General features: G+C 43.7%; 1 protein-coding gene across 4 annotated transcripts in view; it reads left to right on the forward strand.

Annotated features, from left to right (window-relative positions):
- The window catches only part of RBFOX1 (RNA binding fox-1 homolog 1), a 354626-nt gene that overhangs the window by 183863 nt on the left and 142763 nt on the right, over positions 1 to 28000 (forward strand). For all 4 annotated transcript variants that reach the window (XM_087449192.1, XM_087449191.1, XM_014793462.2 and 1 more), the window contains one exon: positions 1507 to 1749. In XM_087449192.1, the coding sequence (XP_087305318.1) occupies positions 1507 to 1749 (243 nt within the window). Of the gene's footprint in view, positions 1 to 1506; positions 1750 to 28000 lie in introns of those variants that run through there.

Consider the following 28000-nt stretch of genomic DNA (forward strand, 5'->3'; position numbering starts at 1 on the left):
TGCACAGCCTGAAATGCTGTGAAAACATGCTCGAAAGAAACAAAGAAATGGCTGTGCATTTCTGCTTCCAGTGGCACAGACATTTGGAGAAATTAGTCTGGGGGAGGAGAGGGCCTGATGGGAATGTTTTCACTTGTAAAATGTTTTAAACTTATCCTAAGCTTAGTTCTCTTCCAAGTGTCATCTTTAACATTCTAATTAAGGTCCTTTCTAAACAAACGCACCAGCGCTGTGTGCTGCTGAGAATAAACTTTTTTTTCCCCTCCATGTCATAATGTTTTTTGCTGCACCCAAGTTGCTCTAGCTGAAGAGGCTCTCGAATGTTGGTGGCGGGGACTGAGGAGATTTGAGCAATTCTGACATTTTTGCCCTGGGATCATTATATGAGGGCTGAAGTCACATCTAATTGACCACAGACAATGGGAGAGACAGCTATTTGGTGTGCTTAATTGCTAAGCTTTTCTCTCTCTCTCTCTGCCTCTCTCTGACTGTGCAATCCCATCTCTTGAGACCGTGGAAAATTCGGACCTCTGGGTTACAGTTTCTGATGGCTTGTGCATGTGTGCGTGTGTGTGAGTGTGTGTGTGTGGAGGGTAGTGGAGTTATGGGGGCGGGGGTGGGGGTGGAGAGAGATAGATGTTTCCTGAAATGGAAGCATTTGAATTCAGAGTTTTTTAAAATTCTTTTGACTTGACTGTAATTATCACACTGCATGTTTTGCCTAGATCTGAAGGGCGAATTGTTATATAATACCCTGTGCTTAGAAAAACTAAGGCAGGGGGTTGGGGGAGGCATTGACTAATGAGGCCGAGTTAAGTCCAGCATTTTGCAGAGATACTTAAAATGGGGATATCACAGAGTGCCATCCTTGTCCAAATTAGGCCTCGAGTTTTCATTGGCTGCTTCGTATTGGCTCTGGGAACATCACACACACACACACACACACACACACACACACACACACACACACATTGTGACCATTAAAAGGACCCCCCCAATCCTGTTATGTGAGCCAAGTCACATAAAACTTTGATTAAATTCAAAGGCTTAGATGAATTGTCTCTCCTCTCAAGAACACACACATTGAATTTAATCTCTTTTGGCATTTTAAGTATCAAATCAAGGCTCTGCTGTCACTGGAGACAACTCCATGCTCACATGTTCCAAAATGGGAATGAAATAAGGAGGATCTGCCAGAAAAATCCAATCCAGGAGCGCACAGACCCTCACAGCCTTTGGCTATTGGGCTGGATGACATGGGGAAAGTGACTTCCCCTTTCTGAGCCTCGATTTCTGTATCCGTACAATGGGCTTATATAAAGGAGGGTTACTCTTTCTTTATAGAGTCTGTGAAGATGAACTGGGGTGCATCCATCTGAGGCTCTTGGCGCAGTGCTGGCAGCTACGAAGTCCCCGGGGAGCAGTGGTCCCTGGGCCTGGGGAAAGGTTCTGCTTGGTGCCGGCTCACGGTTTCCTCTCCCTCTCTCCTCCTGTCTGGTTTTTCAGGGAAATCAGGAAGCAGCAGCTGCCCCCGACATAATGGCTCAGCCTTATGCTTCGGCCCAGTTTGCTCCCCCTCAGAACGGCATCCCCGCGGAATACACGGCCCCTCATCCCCACCCCGCGCCAGAGTACACGGGCCAGACCACCGTCCCCGAGCACACGTTAAACCTGTACCCTCCCGCCCAGTCGCACTCGGAGCAGAGCGCAGCGGACACGAGCGCGCAGACCGTCTCGGGCACCGCCACAGTAAGTGGGCGCGGGTTTCGGGGGGTGGGCAGGGACCCCCAGAATTCCAGGGAAGACAGCAGGGCGCCGATCGGAGACTCCTGCCCGCAAAGCAGTCCCTAAACCCATCTTTGTCATCCCAACTCTGCAAACTTCGCCTCATCTACATGCATCCTCTCCTATTACTTATTGAAATTTATACACTTTTCATTAGCTACATGTATTTGTAAAGAGAAACTTTCATCTCTTTTCTGTTCCTATAGTTTTGCCTTTTCCGGAATATGTCATCTCAGTGGAATAATACACCATGTAACCCTTTTTTTAAACAGCTTTATGGAGATATAATTTACATAGCATAAAATTCACCAATTTTAGGTGTACAATTCACTGATTTTTAGTCTATTTACAGAGTTGTGCAACCCTTGCCACAATCTAATTTTGGAATATTTCCATCACCCCAAAAATAAATCTAGTGCCCATTTGCAGCCACTCTGCCTTCTGGCCTCAGCTCCCTTTAACTTAGCCTAATGCATTTGAGATTCATTCATGTTGTTGCGTGTGTCCCTAAATTCTTCCTTTTTATTGCTGAGCAGTAGGGTGGGGGTGGCCTGGACTGCAAAGGGGCAGCATAAGAGGATTTTGTGGGGTAGTGGAACTGTTCTGTGTTTTGATGGTGGTGGTTACGCAACTCTGTGCACCAAAAAGAGTACATTTGATTGCATGTGAATGGGTTAAATGAATTAAAACCAAGCAAACAAAAAAGAAACATTTTATCAATGAAAACTAGTGTTATTGGCTCCTAATCTAAGATAACCCTAAACAAAAATAATTATTAAAATTAAACAGTGTTCATTTGTGCACCTAGAATAATCATGCATACCACAACATGGATATGAACATTTGGGAAACCTTCTCCTGCAGAATTCTTTAGAAGCCTGGACACACCAAACCTCTAGGACATTTTGTAGGTACAAGGCAATTGAGCCTCTTTCTCCTGCCCCCCAACCCTCTGGAAGACCAGCATTTGTTAAGAAGTTTGTTGGTTTGAGGCATGACATATTTATTGGAACTAGAAGTAACTGTTTACTACTTTGCTGCCTGGTACTTCATTTGGAGGTTAGGTTTGGAGATTTTTAAAAATAATATATACTCTAACATTTTCTAATGCCTGTCTCCCCTTTTGTATTGTGGTAAAATACATGTATGCAGCCTTGGTGGTCTACTGGTTAAGATTCGGTGTTCTTACTGCTGTGGCCAGGTTGGTTTCCTGTTCCAGGAACCACACCACTCATCTGTGGGTTTTCGTTACTGTGGTGGCTGCATGTTGCTGTGATGCTGAAAGCTATGCCACCAGTATTTCAAATACCAGCAGGGTCACCCATGGTGGACAGGTTTCAGAGGAGCTTCCAGACTAAGACAGACGAGGAAGAAGGACCTGGCCACCCACTTGCGGAAAAATTGGCCATGGAAACCCCATGAATAGCAGAGCTTTATCCTCTGTGCTGGAAGGTGAGAGGATGGTGCAAAAAGACTGGGCAGGGTTCCACTCTGCTGTATGCAGGGGTACTGGGAATAGAAATTGACTCGACACTAACAATAAAATACATATATAACATAAAATTTACCATTATAAGCATTTTAGTATATACAATTCAGTGGCATTAAATATATTCACAATTTAATGCAACCATCACCATTGTCTAGTTCTGGAAGGTTTTCATCACCCCAAAAGGAAACACTATATCTATTAAGCAGACACTCCCCATTCCTCCCTCCCTCCAGTCCTTGGTAACCACCAATCTACTTTCTGTCTGCATGGGTTTGCTCATTCTAGGTATTTCATAAAAAAGGAATCCTACAATATCTGACCTTGCATGTCTGGCTTCTTTCACTTAATAGAATATTTTCAAGGTTCATCCACGTTGTAGCATGCATCAGTACTTTATTCCTTTTTATGACCGAATACTATTCCATTGTATGGATATGCCACGTTTTGTTTATGCGTTCATTCCTTGATGGGCATTTGGGTTGTTCCCACCTTTTGGCTATTGTGAATAGAGCTGCTATTGCCTTTTTGTATCTGGCAGAAGTAACTTAGGGATGAGTTCACTTAATGGGTTTGCTGGTTTAGCAGGTGTTTATTACTGTTGTGTTGACTACCAGGTGATGGGGTTGTTGTTTATTTTTTGTTGGATATTTTGTGACAACCAATGGCAGTAGGGCTTGAGAAGATTATTTTAGGACTGAAAAAGTCCAATTGGACGTTATTTATTAAGCATCAACGTTTGCCAACTATAATACTAACTGCTGTGGGAGATTCCTTCATTCATTCACAGTTATTTATTAAGCGTCTACTGGACCCAGGGCTTATACCAGGTGATGTGATGACCCAAACCAAAAGGGTCCTTTCCCTCTTGTAATTCAGTGTGAGAGACCGGGAGTGGACATGTGGCAATCCAACAGCTACAGAAACACAAATTGTGATAAAGCTCTTCAGGAAAAGACAGGTGCTATGGGAGGATTAAAAAGAGCAGGGATGGAGGCCAGCCTGGTGACACAGTGGTTAAGTTTGCACGCTCTGCTTCAGTGGGCTGGGTTTGCAGGTTCAGATCCCAGGAGCAGATCTACACCGCTTGTCAAGCCAATGCTGTGGTGGTGTCCCACATACAAAATAGAGGAAGATGGGCACAGATGTTAGCTCAGGGACAATCTTCCTCACCAAAAAAAAAAAAAAAAAAAAAAAGGAGCAGGGATGCTACCTGATAATGAGTTGTCTGGGAACATTTATTCAAGGAGATGATATTTAAGGTGAGAAGATAAAGCTTTCCAGAAGGAAGGTCCTGAGGTTGGAAGGAGCTTGGCTCTTCAAAGAACTAAAAAGAGGCCAGTATGTCTAGGGCATGTGAAGAGGGTTTGGGGGTGCAGTGGCAAAGGATGAAATGGGAGCAGTCAGCAGGCATCATGTCCCACAGGCCTGAGGGGTTCCATAACGGGGTGGAATTCCACGTTAGGAATAGTGGGAAGCCATTGAAAAGAGTTTAAGCCAGAAGAGTTCTAAAATGAAATTTTAAAAGAAAGGGTTAATTGTGCCTAACTACTAGGAAATCTTAATCCAACTGGGGAGTCGAGATGCTCAGCATCCTCCTCTCACAAGAAAAACTCTTTAGAGATCAACAGAATTAAATTTAAATAGCATCTTGGGTGTCCAAGGTGCCCCAGGCTCTGCAGTGAGATGAAATTGTGAGCACTGTGTCCTCACGTGGCGGAAGGGGTGAGGGGGCTTTTATAGGAGCACTAATCCCATTCATGAGAGCTCCACCCACATGACCTAATCATCTCCCCAAAGCCCCAACTTCTGATACCTTCACATGGGGCTCTAGGATTCCAACATGTGAATTTGGAGGAGACACAAATATTCAGACCATGGCAAGAAGGAAGAGTGAATGTATGAGGGAACAGAGAAATCTTGAAGTCAAGAGAGGATGTGAGGAATTCCTTCTGTATTGCCTTCATGTTCTCAGTGATGAAGGTGCCATCATCAACCAACAGAGAGTGAGAAAGGGAGGAGCTCAAAAGCAGTAGAATGATTCCTGAAATTGGGTGAACGCTTCAGGAATCTGGCTCAGACAATTCCTAGGGTATTTGAATGGCAATGAGCACCTCTCTGAGTTTGGAGAGTGTGAATTTGTGGTAGGGCTGGTTAGCTGGTGACTTTGTCTTGTCCAGCCGCATTTGGGTGGTCCATACTATTACAGGAAATTTTGAAGGAAGGAGAACCATTATAGGCTGAAGCCAGTGGGCTTTGTGGCTGATTCTGAAGGAAGTCCTAGGACATATACTCTTAACTGGTATAGGGGAAGTGCAGGCATTGTCAAAGGGGCCATCTTGGTTTCTGCTACAAACAATTACATGCATATGCTTTTCTCTCTTCGGTCGTAAAGGAAGATGCTTCTGTTGTCCATAACCTACTTTTGAGTTGCACTTTTCCTGACCTATTCAAGCAGAACATGGTCTATGACAAGTGTGCTTCAAATTGTTTCTGCATCCTCATGAATTTACCGAATGCACCTTCTCTTCACTCCAGGTTCTGCATTTCCCAAGGAAGGAGCTTAATCTCCAAGTGGGTCAGACCTATGGTTCTCCCAACCGTAGAAGACATGGCCCTGTATTAGCACCTAGTTATTCCCTGTACCGGGAATAGCTCTGTCCTTTGACGTATATGCACAGTGCTTAATGCCAGTCTGAGGGCACTGTGGAGGCCACCATTTCTTTGTGAAACTGAGTAGTTTTGGGTAAGATAAAAGATCCATCCATCTGGTAGGCTCCAAGAACATCTAATATATGCACATGATTTAACACAAAGTGCGGAATCTGTAAAAAGGAAGCAGGATGCACCCAGAGCTCCCACCCAGAGCTGAGGAAAGTACAGGCAGAAAAGACTTACTTGGGTCATCCTTTCAGTTCTCCAAGGGCTGAGATGAGTCCCTGCAGGCCATTTTTCTGCTGAATGTCTATTTAATGTAGACCTTCAAACACATCACGGATCCCTGTGCTGACAGAGCCAATACTGCATTATATTAGATACTGTTTCTGACAAGGTATTTTACTCCTGACATAGTATAATTAGAGATTTGCAAGTGGTGCATTCTCCGTGTATCTCCAATAGCAACTTAACTTCTATTTTTAACACCTCTGCAGTCTGTTTAAAAGTCTCCCACCAGCTCTGGGAGCTGATGGGAGAAAAAAGTGGGTCCTGAGCTTGGTTCCTGAGCTCTCTCTATTGACAGAGAGAAGAGCGGTTTAAGGAGCCAAGTTCTCCTTGACCCTCAGCTGCTTCCAACTGGAGTGCTAACTGGGTCTCCAGATCTCATTAATACCTTTAAGAAAATAAGACATTGGTTGATGGTGTCTTCCATTTACATACTGACTCTGCTTTGGAAGCCAGTTATGTAGCTAAGGTATGGGGAAAACTTCTCAATGCGTTTCTTTTTGTTAAATAGCCATTATTACTAATTACTGTTATTATAGCAATTCAGGTTTGTGATGTAAAAATCACACCTAAGAAAAGGGTACACAATGAAAACTAAAATTTCCTAATGTCCACAACCCCAGTTCTTAGCCTCCCTGCCAGAAACAGGAGTTACCAATTCCTTATATTTCCTCCCAGAAATGTTTTATGCAAATGAATGCATATGCCTATATCTTAGTTCATTCAGGCTGCTATAACACAAATATTATAAGCTGGGTTGCTTATAAACAACAGACATTTATTTCTCACAGTTTGGGGGCTGGGAAGTCCAAAATTGTGGCTCTGACAGATTAGGTGTCTGGTGAGGGCCCACTCCATGGTTCATGGAGGGCCATCTCTATGTCCTCAGATGGTGGAAGGGGTGAGGGACCTCTCTAGGGTCTCTTTCATAAGAACGCTAATCCCATTCATGAGGGCTCCACCTTCATGACCTAATAACCTCCCAAAGGCCCTACCTAATACCATCACCTTGGGGGCCAGGATTTCAACATATAAATTTTGAAGGGACACAAACAGACAGTCTATAGCAGCCTGCTTGTCTATTTCTCTCTCTCTCTCCCTCTCCCTCTCCCTCTCTCTTTTGCTCTCTCTGTTCTATCTCTCTCTCTCTCTAATTCAATCTTTGTATCTTCCCACTTCTAGTTCCATTCTCAAAAGAACAGAGTTGAAATCTACTAAGCACCCCCTTTGGCACCCTTTATACCTGGGATCCTTCTGTATCGCACTTTGGGATCCAACTCATTCTTCATCATGTTCATGTGCAATCTTACATAGAGATGTCCTACTGATGGAATTTGGGTTGTTTCTGGGGTTTATCTTGCATTGTCATTATTCCCAACCAGGCGGTAGTGAACAGCTGGGTACAAATATCGCTGTCTACCTCTGGATGAGTCTTTGTGAATGATTAAAAGATATGGGGATTTAAAATGTAGACACTGTTCAATTACCCCACCGGGAGCCCATTTGCACCCCCACAGACAGTCCTTGAGAAGGCCTGCTGCCCACACCTTTGCCCAATGGAGTGCACTATCTAATTCTGCTCACAGCCATTCCAACTGTGTGTGCTCGGGTGTGGCTACCCCTCTCTCCAACAAAAGACAGTAATTTGAGAGTTGTCTGGTGTGGGGAGAAGAAAAAGGAAGATGTGCTGCCTGAGATGGTCCACAGACCATGCTAGGCACTCTTTCATTCTTTATCTCATTTTGTCCTCACACCAAACCTTTTAAATGATATTAGGACTCCCCATTTTACATTGGGGAAATAGAGAGACAAGAGGCTTGAAGATGTAGTGAGTTCGGGAGAGTTTGAGTGGCAGAGTCGAGATCCTCACCCAGGTGTGTCTGATGTCAAAGTCTAGGCTGTCCTCAATCTCCAGGTGTGCCCTAGAAGGTCTTCTGGCCAACGGCTTAGATGACCAGTGCCTGAGACTGGGGCAAGCAATCTAGAATTCTCCCCGAGGCTGGTTTCTTCAGCCCTGCTCTCCAATTTAGAGAAGCAGGTGCGTTAAGGACCTGGGCTCTAGGATTGTCAGGGTTTGACCCTCTGCTCCACCGGTGACAAGCTGAAGGGTCTTGGGCTGGTTACTTGGCCTCTCTGCTCTTCATATTTCTACAGTTCCCTTCCTCCACTGCGGTTCTGCCCTTCTCCAAACCTCCTGCCTTTTCCTTTCTAAACAACCATCAGAGATGAAGTGTAGAACACCACAGTGTTCCTCTCTCTGGTGGAGGACTTTGGCCTCACCTGCTTATGTTAAAAGTTTGGCGAAATCCTTGAGGGATGTCTGTCTAAAAATAGGGTAAATAGATACCTTCAAAAAGGAAGCAGACAATAACAATCTCAAAAATAATAGTTTTTGCTCAGTGAGTGTTAGACTGTGTTCTAAGTACTTTGCGTGTATAACCACAAGTAATCTTGACTCTGAATCACCAAAAAAAAAGTATGTATGAGGTATTATCATCCTCATGTTATAGCTGAGGAACCTGAGGCAAGGGACTTCCTGAAGGTCATTGTAGCTCATAGGCAGGAGCTAGAATTCAAAACCAGGTGTGTCAGACTCAAGACCAAAACTTTTAAAGGCTTGGAGCCCAGAAGGCATACCCCAGGCATGCCCAAGCACCCGCGCTGGGCTCTTCTCTGCATAGATTGCTATTACAGGAAGGATTGCTTTGCCTGGGAATTACTCATTTCACCCTGGGGAGGGCCCCGGCAGACCCAAGCGTGTGCAATATTGCAGGCTTAGAGTGTGCTCTTATTTGAGACCTGTGCCTTGAGCAAACTCCAATAACACGTTTTGGTGGATTCAAAATTGTCTTTGCAGATGACAGTGTGGCTGAGCTGTTTTGTCAATACCAGTTCTATTTTTCCTAAGTTTCACATTTACTTTAAGGACAAGGTACTGCCTCTTGTTTCCTCGTGAGGCTGAGTATTATGCTTCTGCCTCCTGTGTGTGCTTTGGAATAAATGGCCTGTGGCTTGCAGGATAAATTACAGGCCTTCGTTACCCAAAACCAGGGCCATTTTACTGTTCTAAAGCCCCTATTCACCAAAAAGTGCCCAGTCCTGGTGCCCAAAGGCACGATTGAGCCCAACTTAGGATAACTCTGAGAGGAGCGGGCATACCCCTGAGCATCAGAGACCCATGTGTGTAATGTCCTTTGTAGGACTGGGGCTACAGCCTTGGACTCTGGTAGAATTGGAGGTTCTCACGACAGGGGAAATGGCACTGGGTAAATACCCTTAGATGTATTCAGGTGAAGCAGTGAAGAATCGAGGCAAAGAGCTCGGAGTCCCCATTCCGTTTCTGACTCAGAGTGGGACCATTGGCATGTGATGTATCCTCTCTGAGCCTCACTTTCTTCCTTTGTATTTGTGAGGCTTGGAGTAGTTGTGATGTCCTAATGAGATGATGCCAGTGAAGGGCTTAGCATAGTGGTGGGCTCATAGTAAATAGTCTATCATATGAACCATTGTAATTATGAGATAATTACGTCTTTCTTAGTGGGAAATCAGAGTGTTCTTCTCTGCCCTGAACTCTTCATTCTAAGTTTTTTTCTGGAGAATAAATCCATCATAAGGTTTGTGTGATTTTCGGTGTTGAAGCAAACTAAGAATCAAATTCCTACATTTATTTTAAAAGTAATTTTTATATTTATTGATTTCCATACAAATAGTTTTCAGTCACTCATGCCTAAGTGCGACTAATTGGTAGAAGGTAGTCATTGATCTAAGTCTAGGTCATGGGCAAACAAGGTTCAGATTTGTGGAGAAATACACGATTGAAGTTTTGTCTTTAAGGCCCAAAACCATCTTGTTTTTGCTAAGTAAAGAAAGATCAGATATATTCTGAGTTCAAATTAACGTTTCCTTAGGGAGCCTTCATTGTCATATTTCAATTGCGAGTCTTGCAACCATCTGAAACATTTCCTCTTGACTTTCTCTTCATTTGGTGTTTTGTGCTTACTCATACCTGTGTTCATTGTCATCAATTTTACCCTCTCAGTGTGACTAAGCAGTCTCTATCTTTAAGATGTTAGTCTTTGAGCAAGTATTAGCACACAGTGTAATTTTAAAGTGTTGGGATAATGATTGGATAATTTGAAGATGAAGGGGGCTATCAATGAGCTATACAAATGACTAGTCTAGGTGTTTGAAGGACCTAATTGCCTTGCATAGCTCATAGCCCCCTTAGGTGGCTTTGTTGCTTTTGTTTGTGTGTTTTTAAATGCACTTTGAAGCAGGCATTAATCTGTTTTGTGAGCAGTGTTTGAATCACTCATTAGCCAACCATCAACTCATGCTCTTATTCATGGCCATATATTCTGCAAGTTTATAGTGAGTTCATACAAATTCTGTGCTCTATTTGGACTCTAGGCTGGAGAAAGAAGTTGGCTATGTGATATTAACTGAGGGTTCCTGGATGGTTCATCCAGACCTTTGGAATGTGAGAGCTAGAGGGAAACAGAGTTCACCTAGTCCAGTCTTCTCATTGTACAGATGTAAGCAGATCACATCAATTAAGGGCTGAAACTCAAATATTTTCAGGTCCAGGCAAGTAACATGCATGTTTGAGAGATCGGCTTATGATGGAGACGTAGGTAAAAGAAATCATTAATTTTCCCCACAAATATAGGAATCATAAAACCATAGGCATGATGCTATATGACCCTGTGGTGGGGACCCTGTGGTAGTCTGGAGGACACACGGCCTGTCCAAAGGAGGTGCCCCATCAGTCCATCCAATCACCGCCATGTTGGTTTCCTGAGCCAGCAATACAATATCTTTTGATTTTTTTCAAGAGTAAGCAGCAATTTGGATTTTTATGTGCTCTCCTGCTCATTCCTGTTTCATTCATTTTTGTTATCTGCCCAGCCCCTGAAGATACGGAGTTTATAACCTCTGACTTAGTCTTGGAACCTTTCTTTTTTTTAACCGGAAGTGACATTAGGAACTTTATCCCGTCGAGTGAGACTATATTTCAAGTTCATAAAAAAGACAGCTTAGATGCTTCAGCATGACAGTGCAGAGAGTCACAGAATGTTAGAGCTTGAAATGACCATCTTGTCTACCTGCTTCATTTACGAATGATGCTGAGTCTCAGAGAAAGTGACCTGCGCTAGTCACACAGTGAATATCACAGCAGAAACCAGACAGGGTCATCCTAAAAGACAATTTTCACTGTGCCGTGCCCCTCCCTGTACATCCCGCTTGCTGTAACCATCCTTTTTTTACCTCTAGATCCTGGATTCTCTAGTAGTTTTCAAAATCCACTTACTCAGGGTTATCTCTGCATTGAAATAGACAAAACCCAATGACCCACCTTTAGGAGCAGGTCGGGCTATGTGAGTTGAGGCTCCATTTCTTTTTGATAGCCTAGCCAGAGGTTTCAGCCACCAGGTGGCCTTACTCTCACAAGGGCTTCCAGACTTCTAGAAGAGGTCTCTATTTTATCTAGTTCTCTCCTGCTCACCCTGGTAGTTGTGTCGATGGGGCTGTGCTCATTCAATAGTGTTATATATTTCAACCAGCTCCAGTCCCAATTGCTCCTGGGATAAAACACTCTAACTAGGGGGTCTGCATTTCCACCTTTGCATCCCTCAAGAGCATGCAAGCTGTTGGATTGTCAAATTATAGCCTTTCATGCGGAGCCAGGTCTGCATATGAGTTTCTGCATAAGCTCCCTGAGGGGCAGGAGCTCAAAGCCTGGGCTCTGCCCCTTGTAGTAGAGCAGCCAGACCCTCACAAGACACGTGAGCCTGGCAGGTGAGCCAAGCACTGTGGAGATCCCCTGGAAACTCTTGTGGGCTCTGGTGAGAAACTCCTGCACCTTCTGGTGAGAAAGTCACTACAACCTAGACAATAAGCCATCGCTCTACATAAGAAACAGAATGTATATGGGCTCGAGGGCCTGACTGTAATGTGATCTCAGTGTCCTTGGGTCAAAGCTACTTGGGCAAGTTTGTTCTCCAATAAACCAAGGTTTGCAGGCTATACAGTCCAAACAAACCAGGCCATCAGGACCAATTTAAAGGCTTAAGGGTTGCAAACTTGTTTTCCTCCTTTAAAAAAAAATTCATGGAGTTAATTGCAAATAATACAATTCAAAGAGTTTGTGAGCCACACACTATGCTGCACATTTTATTCACAGTCCATAACCCATCCAAGGATGGATGTGATGATGCCAGAATTACAGATGAGGAAACAGAAGCACAGATGTTAAGTAACTTGCCCCAAGGCCATACAACTAATAAAGAGAGGAATGTAAATGCAAACAGAGATCTGTCTGGTGGATTCCTAAATCCACATTGTGTGGCTTCCCCATCAGAAGTAGTTTGTTTTACCTAAATGACATTCCCTGCTGTTTTAATCATGATCATATCATAGCAGACAAATATGTTAACAATCTTGGTCCTTATAATTCTGTTTAGCTCAAAACTGCCTCAGTTTACACACACACACACACACACACACCTCCTATCTCCTAAACACTCCCTTCCCCCGTGGCACCCAGAGGCCCCACAGAGTGAAAAAGACCTTCAAACCATTTGGCAAGCTGACTAAAGGAAGCCTGGATCTCCCAGAAAAACTTGCTACAAGGAAATTGCTAATTATAACCCAAATTGTGTTTGACTTCTGCATCTTTGCTTCACGTTGTAACACTGTAATTTAAAGAGATTGTTCTCTGACCTTTTGTAGGGGGAGAAATTAACTACCATTTTTTTACTAAGAAAAGCCGTGGTAGCGGCAGTGCCCGAAGGACAGGAGGTGGGTCTCGTCCCCCCTTTTCCCTCTAATTGGCTTGCAAGTGGGAGGCAGCTTAGCAGTTATGCGAGGAGTTGCCTGGGGTTCCAGGCAGTGTCTCTGGGTGACACTCATCTGGTGGCTTCACAGAAGGGAAAGACATGGTGGGAGTGGGGCAGGCTTGGGGACAAGCCCCAGGGAGTCTCCTTGACTCCGGGAGACAGAATTTTGGAGACAAGAGGGAGGCAAGGTAGGTTAGTCCCTCTATTTAGGGGCCTTCTGCTTTGAGCCACTGAAGCTCTTGGCAGTGAAGACCAGAGGGGACCTGGTCAAAGGTTGGAGAGGGTAGTTGGAAGCATTGCCTGGACCTCAGAGCTTTGGCTGTCTTTCTGCCTGGTCCAGCTGTCCGTGGGACCCAGAGCCCCTCGCCAGCCCTCCCTTTTTCCTCTTCTCTCCAGCCTTCTTTAGGCCTTTAGTATCAGCATTAAGTCATTAGGCTAGGGGTTAACAAACTATGACCAATGGGTCAATTCTGGCCCACTGCCTGTTTTTGTCAATAAAGATTTATTGGAACACAGCCACACCAGTTCATTCATGTATTGTCTATGCTGCTTCTGCTTTTGCAGAGTCAAATAATTGCAACAGAGATATATGGCCCCTAAGCTGAACTGTTTGGCTCTCGACAGAAAAAGTTTGCCGACCCCCAATCTAAGCCAAAGTGTACATATTGTTGGCCTGCTGGCTTTATTCAGACCTCAGGCCTGTTTTGCTGGGCTCACAAGTGAAATTAATTTGCCTACATTTTAAAATGGGAGATTTCCCGTTGTACTCTGGCTTTGATTAAAAAATGGAAAAGTCCAACAAAACATGGCAATGATGTACTGATGTTGAGGACGGGCTGTCCCCCAAGACTGTTCACCATAGTCACCACCAAGCTCATCTCCCCTTTCTACATGGACTGGTCCTTATAAGCATTTGAATTTGACCAGGTCATCTGGGTCTTCTGGATTATTTTTTAATAAAATATTTCCCATTTATCTCCTGACCGATGAATTACATTTCTTTTATTCTTTTTTCTCTATCAAACTGGACTTCCCTGTGGAACTCTGGTAAGAAATAAGTGTTTGTGTAATGCCAGAATTTAGTGAATGCCAGAGTTATATCAGAAATATAGCATCCCCTTCTACCTCCAAACACATCCATACACACACTTACATACACACACTGCCCCTGTTTTCTCAAAAAAACCTACTTTGGGATCAAAACCTATATCGCTATTGACTTTGATTTAAATCAAAGCAGGATTAGGAAATGTTATGTTTTTCTGAGGTCGTGGAATGAATATCACAATTGTTATTATTAATGGAGTAAGTAATAATAGTGTTGGGTATTGTATTCAGGCTTTAAGTCCATTAATTCTAAACCTAATGCCAGAAGTCTTACCCTCATTTCACAGATAAGGAAAAACAGAGACTAAGAGAGGTTAAGTTGCCCTAGGTTGTGCCATCAGGAAGTAATGAACATGGAACTCAAATATAGACGGCAGCTCTTTCAACCACACAGGCACAGACAATGCAACCAACTCTTGACTAAAATAAGCAAGTGATGCCCAATTCTGGAGCTGACCTGTAGAATGTGGTAAGCCCCAGGATCAGTTCTCCTACAGCTGGAATAACTGATCCCAAAAAGAGCCTCTGAAGGCTTAGTTAGAGCCACTGCAGGTCAGTTCCTGGTAAATAGTCATTGAGCCATCTTCCATTGCTCTCAACAAGTCTACAGAAAAATTTTTTCCACTAGCCTTAGCAAGCTGAGCAGAGGGAGAACTTAGGGTGAGTGGGTGGTTGGGGGAATCACATGTTTTCCTTTTCAAAATAAGGGTTCATAGGGGGCCGGCCCCGTGGCTTGGCGGTTGAGTGCGCGCGCTCCGCTACTGGCGGCCCGGGTTCGGATCCCGGGCGCGCACTGACGCATCGCTTCTCCTGCCATGCTGGGGCCACGTCCCACATACAGCAACTAGAAGGATGTGCAACTATGACATACAACTATCTACTGGGGCTTTGGGGGGAAAGAAAAAGGAGGAGGATTGGCAACAGATGTTAGCTCAGAGCCGGTCTTCCTCAGCAAAAAAAAAAGAGGAGGATTAGCATGGATGTTAGCTCAGGGCTGATCTTCCTCACAAAAAAAAAATAAATAAATAAGGGTTCATAGAGTAGAATACCCATGGCAGAGGGAAACTCTAGTGAACAGGATCCAGGTTTCGTGTGGCAGCCTAATTCTAGCGTAGAGCCCTGCCTGGGCTGCACAGGCGTCTCGACTTCCCCTGATGTGTGTGTGTGGCTTTAGGAAGCCCCGTGATTTTCCTTCTGCAGCTTGGATATTGAGTTCTGCAGGCTTTCTGAGGATTCACAGTGGTCTGACATTGGGGCTGAGCCCTTGATAATGACACTGTAGACACGAGGTAATTACAGATTCGTTACTTCCCAAGTCAAGCTAAGTGGACCTCTGATTATTATTCTGAGTATAATAGGAGCATAACTAACGCTGAAGGGAAATTGTACTTCTCTATTTTATTAACTGCTTTTATATTCCCTTGTGCATGGCTATGATGCTATGAAATCTCCTTAAATGTGATATTACTCAATATAATACAATAATAATGCACACACCGTAATGTATTGGATTACTTTGCAAACAGCCCTTCTGAAATTGAATTTCCCATCATTTCCCTGGGCCAGCTCAGGGCCGCTGGGCTCACAGGCCTTTTCTGTGGCTGGGAGCCTGCCGTCTACCTTCACAGTCACTTAGGTTTTCACAGATGCAAGCAATTGGTCCACATCATTTTTATTCATGGTGGGGATGTTGGCTAGCCGCGTTCCCAGACATCTCACTGTATGTTGCAACTCAGAAATGCAAACAGTTTTTGATACCTCAGCAGAGTTTAAAAATGAACCAGGTTAGGTGGCATCAGGAAGGAAGCTAGCTAGATGGAAAGGAGGCCTTCCATGCTGGAATTAAATTCTGAAGTATTTGTAATTGCCTTTGCTGGAGATTCTGTCAAATCTTTACTCTTACTCCCAGCCTCTGTGCGTCTATAAACCCTTTCATGATACCATCTCAAAGTCAGAGTTGGTGCTCCCTTTACATGCTGTGTATGTCTTAAAAATTCACCCCTTTAGCATTTGAAAAAAATGTTTATTGAACTCCTACAACATGTCACAAATATATTAATCTATTAAATGCACAGCCAATGATTTTACTATAATTTAAAACTTTATCTTTGCTATAAAGTCCTTGAGGACACTGTGCCTTATTCATTTTTGTATTCTTTGTGTCAAGCACAGTGCCTGACACAAGGTGGATACTCAACAATTGTGTGTCATTTATTTATACGTGAACATTTCTTGAGTTCCTACTATTTGGGAGGCACAGTGCTAGACCTTGGAGGTACAAGAGTGAATGACAGACATGGGTTCTCCTTCAAGGAAATTACAGTATAGTACAAAAAATTGAATATAAACAAAGAAACAAAAATCACCTACATAATTAAATAATTACATTTGTTGAAAATACCATAAAGCAAAGGTATAGGTGCTATGCAAGAGTGCACATTTCTTCCCGACACGACGGGCATGTCGTGCTAGTAGCTTGAAATGGCCACAGTAAGAGTATTCACACCATGGAAATTGGCAGTGATACAAACCAGGCTTTTTTGGTTTTGTTTTCTGTAGAGCTGGTTGTTAGCCAGTTAGCACCACACCCCTGGCAGGAGGGAACTTAGCATATTCAAGTGAAAGAATGTCAGCATGGGTGGGTTGAGGGGCAGGAAGAAGAATGCTTAAGATGAGAATAAAGAAGTGGGCAGGGAACGCTCATGCAGGGCCTTGTAAGCCATATTGGGGGGTTGCATATTCATCTTTGTACAGTGGGAGGCCACTGGAGGATTTCAGGCAAAAGAATGGCATGATTAGATTTTGATATTAGGAATGCTCTGACAGTAGTGTGGAAAATAGATTAGAGGGACACAATAATGGGGTAGGGGTAAGTGGCAGAAAGAGCAGTTAATAAGCTAGTGCAATGGTCCAGACAAGAGAAGAGAAGATGACTAGTGTGGTCTGGGCAATGAGTTGGCTGCAGGATGTAAGAAAATGGACAAGGTCCAGGATGACTCTAAGTTCAGGCATGAGTAAATGTCAGTTCTTACAAAGCTGAATCTTGGTGGAGATGAGGATCATTTTCCAAAGAGTGGAAGGAATTGAAATCGAAATTTTAACACGTATGTGTGTGTGTGTGTGTGAACTTCGAGTTGCTTGTGAGACACCCAGATAGATCATTAAGCAAGCCTCTATTTCTTTATCTTTAAAATGGACAGAATAATGCCTATCTCATATGGTAGCTGTGCTTCTTAAGTGGATTGATGTATATGAAAGTACTTGGCATCTGGAAAGCAAGCAATAAAATTTAGTTGCATCTGAATTTCTAGCCATGTTTAATCTGTGCCCTTTTAAAAATTGGGCAGCTGGACTGGAGTTAATTGATAATGTTTTAGGTTTGGTCTAAAACACACCGAGTTTCCTATAATTGAGTCACAGGGTACAGTGTCATAGGTGAAAAAAGTTAAAGCTAAAAGCCCTCAGTTCTAGCTGCAGCCTGGGCATTCACCCAAGCAAGTCACTCAATGCAGTGAATAAGATCACCAATTATGGTGGCACACTGTCTTGGTTCGAATCCTACTTCCACCACCTCTTAACAAGTTAAGCAAGTTACTTAATCTCCCTGAGGCTCAATTTTCAGAAAATAATTGTCTTAACTCACAAGGCTTTTATGAACACAAAGAAGGTATTTTAGGCAAAGGTCTTATGACTGTAAGATGCCTCGTATATAATTGGCACTCAGTCAATGGGGGCTATGATTAGACATCACTTTGAGTCTTGGTCTTCTCATGTCTCAAATGGGCACAATAATAATCTATGCCCTGGGTAATCTACAGGGTTGGAATAAGTATCAAATGACCAAAGAATCTGCCACCGCTCTTTGTAATATGCAATATGCACACGTGTGAACTTCTGTTACTAGTTTGGGGTGCTATAGTCCCTTGTAATTTAATCCTCAGAAGGGCCATCATGTGTAGACATAATGATGCTCTCTTTAAAGATGAGGAAATTGAGGGCTGGAGAGTTGACGTGACTTGATGACTTTCCCAAAGTCACATCACTGGGATGCGGTATGTCTGAATCCACAACCTGTGCTAATAACCATAACTCTATACTACTTCTCCTGTGGCCTTCTTTTAAGGGGCTGGAACAATGGAGAAGCCACTGGTTTGAGGTGAGGGGACTAAGGAGAGATGTTCCTGGTTCTTTGTGACCCGTCCATCCTGACCTTTTCAAGAGAAGTAGAAATCAGGAAACATTGCTGTCCGACATGACTTCATCCAAACTATTTTCCTTGCCCCCATCCCAGGAATGGTGTTTCCAGTGAACAGAGAGAGGCAGAGACTAGCCAGAGCCCCCTACTCCAGGGCAGATTTCCAGCTGGATGCAGACTAGAGCCTTTGGAAACTGTGCATTGGGAAACAGTTCTGGATAAATTAATTTCTGTGATACATAATGCATGAGGGGAAATCCGTGGTATTTTAAACAATAGAAATGAGAGAATTTGCCTTTTGGGCATTGATCCCAATTACATTTAGTTTGGAAAACATTTATCAACACCTACTGTGTGCCAGGTCCTTGCTGGGAAACAGAGATGAGTCAGCCGTTGTCTGTGCCCAGGAAGAGTGAGAAATCAATGGAGGTGCCTGCTGAGCGATCAGCCTGGGGGTAGACCTTGAGATCAGGAGACAAGGGGAGTCATGAGTACTTATGCCTGTCTCTTCTTGGAAGTAATAAGGCAGGTCCGTGATTAAACACCTATGAGATACTTTACAGAAGGATCTCCTGTTGCCTTCCCAGCATCTGTGTTAGAATGGTAGGAATGTTTCCATTTCGCAGATTAGAAAACTGAGGCTCAGGGAATCCTTATAACTTGTCCCAAACTCCAGGCTCCTCATATCACCAAGGCTGGATTCATACCCAATGCTATTTACTTCTAAAACCCCTCAATGTACAGCCTCTGCTATGTCTCTAAGGGGCCTTCATTTTGTAGGCTCTGGTTACTTCCATGAGTTGTTTGGCTGTGTCTCTGAGGGGGTCAGATGAGAAGCACATTAGACCCCACCATGCACAAGGCCCAGGGTGTTTCCATTTAGAAGAAGCCCCCACCACCTGGAAATCCAAGTCTTCAGCAGTTCATGGAAGCCCCTTTCCACCCCTACTATTGTGCACACCTGAGCAGAAAGATAATATACTTTAATTACCCAGAATCCATGTTTAAGGGCAAGTACAAAGAATCCAACTGAGGTTCAAAAATAAATGATTCAGCAAAATCACACAAAGTGAACCCCCTCAGAAAGAAGTTATCACTGACAGTTCTAAAAGGGATTCTTTACCCTTTGTTGGCTGCTAATTCAAGTTAGAGACCCGGGCCCACCCACATTTCCCTTCACTCCAATGTAGCTCGGGACGGACCCCTACTGATTGGAGGTCCCTACGTCCCACGATCACATCATCCTGTATCAAATGATACCATTTGTGTTTGTTTCTCATCAAGTGTGTCTTCATTTTTCTTTTTCTGACTTCTATCTTAAAATTGAATGTTCACTAACATTTAGGGCATAGGAAATACGTTTCAATTTGCATTCCACCTAGATTGTCTTAGAGACTATACTATTCATCTAGGTTTTGGGTTTGCCCTTTAATTGATTTCTGATACAGAAGTTTAGTGATTTATTTTCTGGAATTTATTTATTCTGGAATGCTCGAAAGGGTTGGTCCATTCGAATGGAAAGAACATGGGTTGCACAGTCCAAGCTACTGTGCTCTTCTTCTCACTAACCACGTGGCCCTTGAGCCTGGCACTTTCTCTGACTCTCACTTTATTTATCCAGCAAATGATCTTTTTGGTTGCCATGAGGATTAAGTGGAATTATATGAGTGATTTTGGGTGCTTAAGGAATCTTCTGGGTCATTCATAGAGTAGGGGCTTGCTAAAATGTCTTAGATGGACAGGTGCCTGATTTCCCACCAAAGTGAGATCCCTAAGGGACAGTACAATGGTTGAGGTCAGAGAGCTAGACCCGGCCGGTAGCTGAGGTTTCCTTTCTCTTAGGACCTGAGCTATGAAGGAGTGTAGGCATTGGGGGCTTTCTCAGGGATGCCTCTGAGCTATCTAGAGCAGCAATTCCCTGTTGGAAGTGGCAGATGAGATTTTGATGATATTAAATGTAACCAAGGCTGGAGCCCAGAACATTCTGAACCTACTCTGTCACCCCCCTCCACTCCATGGGGTACCCAGCCCAGAGAGATATACACTGGAAAGACTGGCCAAAGGGGAGACCAAATGGTCCTTTTTAAATATCTAACCAAGCAACAAGTGTCCTGATACAGGGACCAACGACAGGGGCAGACTTGGAGGACATAACTTCAGCCTGAAGGCATAAGCCAGACTTGTAACTTTCTCCTCGCTTTCCACCTCACCTCCTACCCTAAATTGCCCAGGTCTGTGGGTCAGATTCCAAATGGTAGCAACCATACAGGAGGTAGAGTGGGGAAAAGGGACAAAATAAGACAAAAAGACAAAGAAAGGAAGGCAAGAAGGGGGAGGAAAAGGGAGAGAGAGAGATAAACAGGAAGAGAGATGCTAGGCTCACCTCATAGTTTTTGTCTTCTTTAAAAAAACAAACAAAAAACATAAGCAGCAGGGGATTCAAGTGACATCACCACCATAGGTACTGACATTTGAGGCACGGTGACTCTGTGCGCTATAGGTTGAGTCCCAATGAATGTTCCAGGTTCTGAACCATCATAGAGGCAGTTGTGCTTCCGCAGTAAAGGGATGAGCGCAGGTAGATGAAGCAGAGCACTGTTGCAGCCCCCTTCTCCTACTGTTCCTGCACCCAGCTGTGCCTTGGAGTCACCCCGGGATGGTGTTTGAGTGGCACAAGCCCTGCGCTACTGGACGTGCACTTGGGGCCTGGGTAGGAGGTCAGTGGGAACCTAGTTTTAATACTCTCCCTGGGTGAGCCTTACGCAGCCCCCCAGACACAATAACTTCACACGAGCGTTTGAGACCCAGTGTTCAATGATACTCTCACTGCTCACTGAGACTGGAGAATGTCAAATTCTAGGAGACGTTGGGATCTGATGTAAAACACGAGATTTTTTCCAGGCCTGATAATGATAATGGTGATACCAGCAGCTGCTGTTGCCAAGGACTCATCAGATGCCAGACACAGTCCTTTGTATCACTCAATCTCAAGAACCCCTGGAAAAAGCCATCTTTCTCTTTTTCAGATGAGAAAACTGAATCTCAGAGGGGCTAAATGGTCTGCGTGCCCACAGGAACACAGCTGGTTGAACGTAGCCTTGTGCACATTAAAATTGGAAACTGTTTCTGGAGGGTTTCTGAACAACCATAATTTATGGAGTACCTGATATATATATGCCGGGCAGTATCTATGGGTTCTAAATTCTTTATTTCCATTTGTCTTCTCAATGACTCCAGGAAGCGAGAGAGAGTCTGCTCATCCTGTGGAGTCAGTAAATGAGACCAAGAAAGCCTGAACTGAACCCAAAGCTGACTCCTAAGACTGGGCTTTGGGTTGCTATATTACCTTTCTCGCCTCTGTCCTTTGGGGGTAAAGCTTGATTATGACTGCTGCAGGGGAATAATGATGAAGAGGAAGGGGGTGTTGGAATAAGACCAACATGTGTCCAAATGCTTGCTGGCTGTGTTGCCTGGTTTGTAAAACGGGCTCAATACCATGTACTGGGTTGAATAGTGCCCCACCCAAAATTCATGTCCACCTGGAACCCCAGAATTCCAAGACCTTGGTTGGAAACAGAGTCTTTGCAGATATAATTGGTAAAGTTAAATGAGGTCGTCCTGGATTAGGGTGCACCCTAAACCCAATGACTGGTGTCCTTATAAGAAGGCCATGTGAGACACACAGAGGGAAGAAGGCCATCTCTGATCAGAGACAGAGCCTGGAGAGATGCAGCTACCAGCCAAGGAGCACCAAGGATTGCCAGGAGCTACCAGAATCTAGAAAGAGGCAAGGAGGGACTCTCCCCTGGAACCTTCGGAGGGAGCATGTCTCAGCCAACACCCCGATTTTGGACTTCTGCCTCCGGGACTGTGAGAGAATAAATTTCTGTTGTTTTAGCCACCCAGTTTATGGTAATTCCTTATGGAAGCGCTAGGAAATTAGTACATCTGAGGTATTTGTTTCTCGAATTTGTTGGCTTTATGGCACTTATTGCAACTTCCAATAGTTTTCTTTATTAGTTTACTTATGCTGGCCCATCACAGTACTGGAGTATCAGTTCCATGTTGCATTTTGCTCATCATCTCTGTCCCCCAATGCTTTGCACAACGTAGGTGCTCAGGAAAAATGTGCTGAGTGATTGAATGAATGAATGAGTGAATGAATAGGGCTGTTGTGAGGATTAAGCAGGGTAATATATTGAAATTGCATCAAACGGTGTTTGGGCAAGAGCAGGCATGCAAATAAAAGCTGTTATGATGATCATTCCAGGCAGGAATTAGATTTTTCCTAAGGTCCCTTGGCCTCGCTGAGAGCCAACGGGAACTTGAGTAGTTACATGGACTGAGAGAACACAGTTAAAGGAAAGGTTGTTTCTGCAGAGATTGGCAGGATGAGAGCCCCCGCCCTACCTTTCTTGAACAGCAGTTTCCCTTTGAGAAAAGAAGCCCACCAGTGAGAGAGGCAGGATCCAAGCAGTGGGGGTGGGCAGGCAGTGTTTGCAGCCCCCTGACCCCCTTGCTCGTGGCCAGGCCTCCGCCTTTCCACTCTGCGGGAAGCTTTGATCTCATCTTCCTGCCCAACAGACTCACATTAGTCAATAATCCTGGGAGACATCAAAACCCCAGCACCAGCCCCTCCACTCCCTGCAGCCTCCAGAAGCTGCAAGCCATGTTAATGGGCCCTGGGCGGGCCTGTTCTATATCCTGAGGGTCTGGGGCGCTGTGGCTACCTGTTTTAGTAAGTCCCAGCTCTGCCTTCGCTCTGTCTGCCTATGACCAGTGAATTTAGAATTAAGCCAAGAAACCCAAATGGAAGAGTTGATGTTCACAGTGACTTGGTTTATCTGAGGCTGCTGTAGTCTTCCTGGCTCTTCTTTCCAGACAGAGGCAAATAGTGGAGGAGAAGGAATGCGGGCTCAGGAGCTGGAAACTTGGTGAAAGATCCTAGCTCTGCCTTTTGAGACTGTGTGACCATCAGCAAGTCATATGCATTCTCTGAGTGTCAGTTTCTACATCTGGGAGCAGAATCAGAAATACCAGTCCTGCCTGCCCAACAGGACTGTTCTGAGACTCACAAGAGAAATGAGATGTGAGCATGCTTTAGAAATTGGGAAGTCGTATCAAAATGGAAGCAATTATTACCATTATCACATGACTCTGAGAAAATCAACTACTGACCCTCTGTTGTGCATTGCAGATAGAGAGACAAACAAGACTCGATCCCTTATGACTTTTTTAAACTATGCAAATAACTCGTATTCGTTATAGAAAAGATAGAGACCCCAAATAAGCAAATAATAATAATCACAATTGTTCTATCACTTCATCGACCACCTGGTCGTTTATCCTCTGAGAGCTTTTGCAATGCATTACAAAAAATTTTTAAAAGAAATAAAAATACCAAGACGGTACATACCATAATGTTTTGTGACTTGCTTTCTTATTAAAAAGATCATATATATCTTTCCAAGTTACTTGATGTATTTTAACATTCTTTTTTGTCTCTGCTGTCCTCTTTGTGTTTTACTTACTATCTGGCATCGTTTGTATTAGACGTAGTTTATTTAGCCAATCCCTTGTAGTTGGACACTTAGGTTGTTTCCCATTGTTCACCGTGACAAATATCACTCTGATGAATTTCCTCTTGCCCAAATCTTTGCACAGTTTCATGATTGTTTCTGTAGAATAAATTCCCAGAAGTAGAACTGCTGGGTCAAAGAGTAAAAATGCACATTTTTTTAAGGCTTTTGATAGTCAGATAAAACTGAAAAATCACCCTCTAGAAAGATTATACCAATTTAAACTCCCACCAAGACTGCACAAGAGTGGCCTGTTTCCCGAACTCTTGCCAGTACCAAGCATTATCTCAGAGTGATTTAAAATGCCCGAAGAAAGGAGTGATAACAGTTTCTAAACAGCACCAGCTAAAACACGAGGGCAGCATATTGGCTTTCAGCTTGATAAATACTTTCTTATAAGGTCATAAATATCGGCGGTACCAAAGGTTAATGTAGTGTGCGATGCTGTAAAATTCAGCAGGCAAACCTGCTAGATCATAATGATGCATTAGTACCTTTCAGTATGAAGTGCGAGGACTTACCAAGTCTGTTTATAAGTGGCCGCTAACTCAACAAGTGTGTAATTGTCTCAGTTGGCACCACTGTTTCTGCAAACATAATTTATTAAGGGAGCACCTTGCCTTCTATTATATGCCAGAAATGAGAAGAAGAGGAGATGAGAGAAAAGTTGAGAAGAAGAGGATGAGTGATCTGACTATGCATTTCATCCCTTTTGCAAGCTAGAGATACTTAAAAGACCCACATAATTTATTGAAGAAAAAACAAAGCAAATAATCTTTTTCATATATTAACAGTGAACTTAGCACACGGCTGGCAGTGTTGGAATCAGAATCGAGGCAGGCATGACAAAGAGTTGCACCATTAGAAAGCACGTGCTTTTAGAAATTAGACTTTTAAATTATTTAGTTCATGTTTTGAAGTTTGTGATTCAGATACCTTGCTCGTTCCATTTTTCATGCAGGTGGAAACAAGTTTCGTGGTTCTTTGCTATTGTTCCTGGATTGGCGGGTACGAAGTTGAGACCTGAGACTGTGATTAATGAATGTGAAGGCTGTGTGTATTTTAAAGCAGGAGAGTAATCTATCCTGGTGGGAGACAAAACAGAATGGATGATACCACCAGCCATTGCCCATTTGGCTTTGTTCCTTTGGTGATGGAGCAAATCCCAGGCGTTATGGACGAACTATGCTAAGCCCATCTTAGCGTTTACCCAATGTGGTACCTTTACTGGTTTGGATTGCTGTAAAAGAACACACTCTGTACAATGGAATAAGCTGGATGTTTGCATTTTGAGCAATTAATTGATTTTATTCATCATTTTCAGTGACTATTCGCTATGTAAAATATTGTGAAACAAACCAAGGAATTCTTCACATTCTCTCTCTCTCTCTCACACACACACACACTTTGTTATTTGTTTGTTTTGTTTTGTTTTTTTAATAAACTTTTAAATCTAGTGCTCAGCACTGGGAATATAGAGGTGAATAAAACATGCTCCATGCCCTTAAGGAACTTATCCCAGTCTAGCGGTGTAGACCAACGCAAGAGGCAAATGCATTCACATGGCCGGCGAGCAGGATGTTGTGGGAGCTCAGACAAGTGAGGCACAGAAGTTCCTTCTCTCCAGCCATCGTTTCTGCTTCTGTTCATCCATGTCTCCCACCGCCTGGGACGTCACAAGGAAGGGAGACAGTTTCCCTCTGTGGTGTCTTCTGCACTTGACACCACCATGTTCATCTCTATCTTGAGTCATCAGCCTGGCTGCAGACTGGCAGAAAGCAGAGAGGAAATTCCAGGCGTGATGATGCTCTCATGCCACAATTATTAATTAGGAACCCACTTAATGATGCATTAATTGTGAATGAAGTATTCACTATTAAGAACCTCCCTCTCTGGGTTCTGGAAGTATGTTGAACAAGACCGGCAAAGATACTGCCATCACAGAGCTTATATCCAGGGGACCAAAAGATACATTAAAGCACTTGCTAGCCTTGCTGGTGATATGAGAGAAACAGACAAGAGGGGTACTGTGTAATTTAGGGTGCACCGGGGGGGTGGTTCTCGTAAGAGGTGACATTTAAGCTGATGAGTAAGGATGAGAAGGATGGAGTTTGGCAAACCGTGGAAGGAAGAAGTTCCAGGGAGAGGAGTCGACCTACGCAAAGGCCTTGAGATGGGAAAGATCCCGGTGGTGCAGGAGGAGTGAAGGGAGGGCGGTGAGGCTGTAAGGATGTGAATAAGCAAGGGGACCTGGAAATGAAGTTGCAAAGGTAGGGCCTTGCTAGCTAAGCCAGGAGTTTAGATTTACTTTCAAGAACAAGGAAAAGCCATTGCAGAGTTTTGAAGCAGTAAGAATACCCCTCTCTTGGGTGGACTCCTGCACAGTCTTTGCTTTTTCCTTTGTCTGGGCTGGAGCATACCCTTAAGTGCCAGGGTAAACAAATGGTTTCCGGGACTCCCCTGTCCATGAAGGTTAATTTGCCGACACAAATATCTGCTTCCAGGCGGGGGAGATGGCTCTTACGATGCCCAGAGGGTGGACTGTGTGATCTGAGAGTGCCGGAATGTTTGCAATGGCAAAGCCACGTCGTCCTGTGGAATGTCTCTTCCATTTTTAATGAGGAGCCTGGAGGCACTGTATAAATAAAACGGCCGAATTATTAAATTATCACTCTACAGGGCATCTTATATTAGTCCTAATTAAATGATGCTTTTCATATTAACAAACACTGCTCAAGAAAGGATTCCATTTTTTAATCCTGATGTCACAGAAGTGGGAAGCCTTAGAAATTTCTAGAACGTGCACATTGCCCGTAGACTCGCTGGAGGGCACAGATGGTGAGTTTTCAGACGTTGTCCTGCATTTTAAAATTCTCAGTCACCGCAGTGACTGCCCTCTTCACCCAAATTCAGACATCTTCATTGATCCAAACAAGAAATACTTATGGGACTTCTGCTTGTAGCCATGATAGAGAAACAGGTTCTGGGATTACATTCTTACCTTAAACGATGAATAAAATGGTCAACGTATAAGGAACAATGGTTCCAGATATTAGACAGCAGAAAGCACCAAGAGAAGGGAAGTAAACAAGATGAATCCCACAGTGGCCCCAGCTGCCTGCATGGAGACGGTTTCTAAGCCACAGGGCAGGAAGGGGGAACCCAAATAAGGAGTACTCAGGGTGCACTTGCTGGGTACCAGCTACCAGATGTTGGGGACACAGTAGCAGTTGGGACAGATAAGATGTCTGCCCTGCTGAGCTTACACAATTTTGAGGGACACAGTCAATATGTAACTAAATTAATGGGGTCATTTCACCTACATCTGTGGGGTATTTGAACAGGCTGGCAAGAGCCAATTATGAGCATTTCTTCCCAACTCTGTGTTCAGTGATATCATGTTGGTAGCTTGAAATCAGCCAGGATGAGAGTATTTATACCACAGAGATTGGCAAGGCTTGTTTTTTGGGGGGGAGTTTGCTTACCAACACACTTTTTAGATAGTGTGGTCAGGGAAGGTTTTGTATGGCAGCGTGATATCTGTTGAGACGTGAGGATGCAGAGCCAGTCATTCATGGGGCAAAACCTAGGAGGAATGTTCCAGCAGAGGAAATAGCATGTGCAAAGGTCCTGTGTCCACATCCTCCACTCCTCCATCTTCTCAGAGGTTCAGGGTAGAAAGTTTCCCCATTCCCTACAATCCCTTAATGAAATTTCCATTCCACTTGTGTATCAGTTATTTTATCCCCTCCCCTTTTTACTCCCATGTCAGCACGGTAGAGAATATCTTTATATAATTATCATACCAACATCCTTATATTTTGTTTTCAGACTGTCTCCTCCATTCTGAGTCCGTATCTTTTTTTTTTTTTTTCCTATAGTGGAATTTTACTACTTATTCCCAAGAATGCTACTTTATTTCCTTGTCTGTGAGAATGTTGGTCTGTAGCTATAATTTCTTATGTAATCTGTGACATTCTTTTACAGTTAGAGGAGATCCAAAAACAAAAACAAAAATAGGAATATTCCTTTAACATCTAAAGGTGTAGGACTTCAGCACTGG

This window comes from Ceratotherium simum, chromosome 26 (genome assembly GCF_057802395.1).
Source record: "Ceratotherium simum simum isolate JZ-2026a chromosome 26, ASM5780239v1, whole genome shotgun sequence".
Classification (NCBI taxonomy): Eukaryota; Metazoa; Chordata; class Mammalia; order Perissodactyla; family Rhinocerotidae; genus Ceratotherium; species Ceratotherium simum.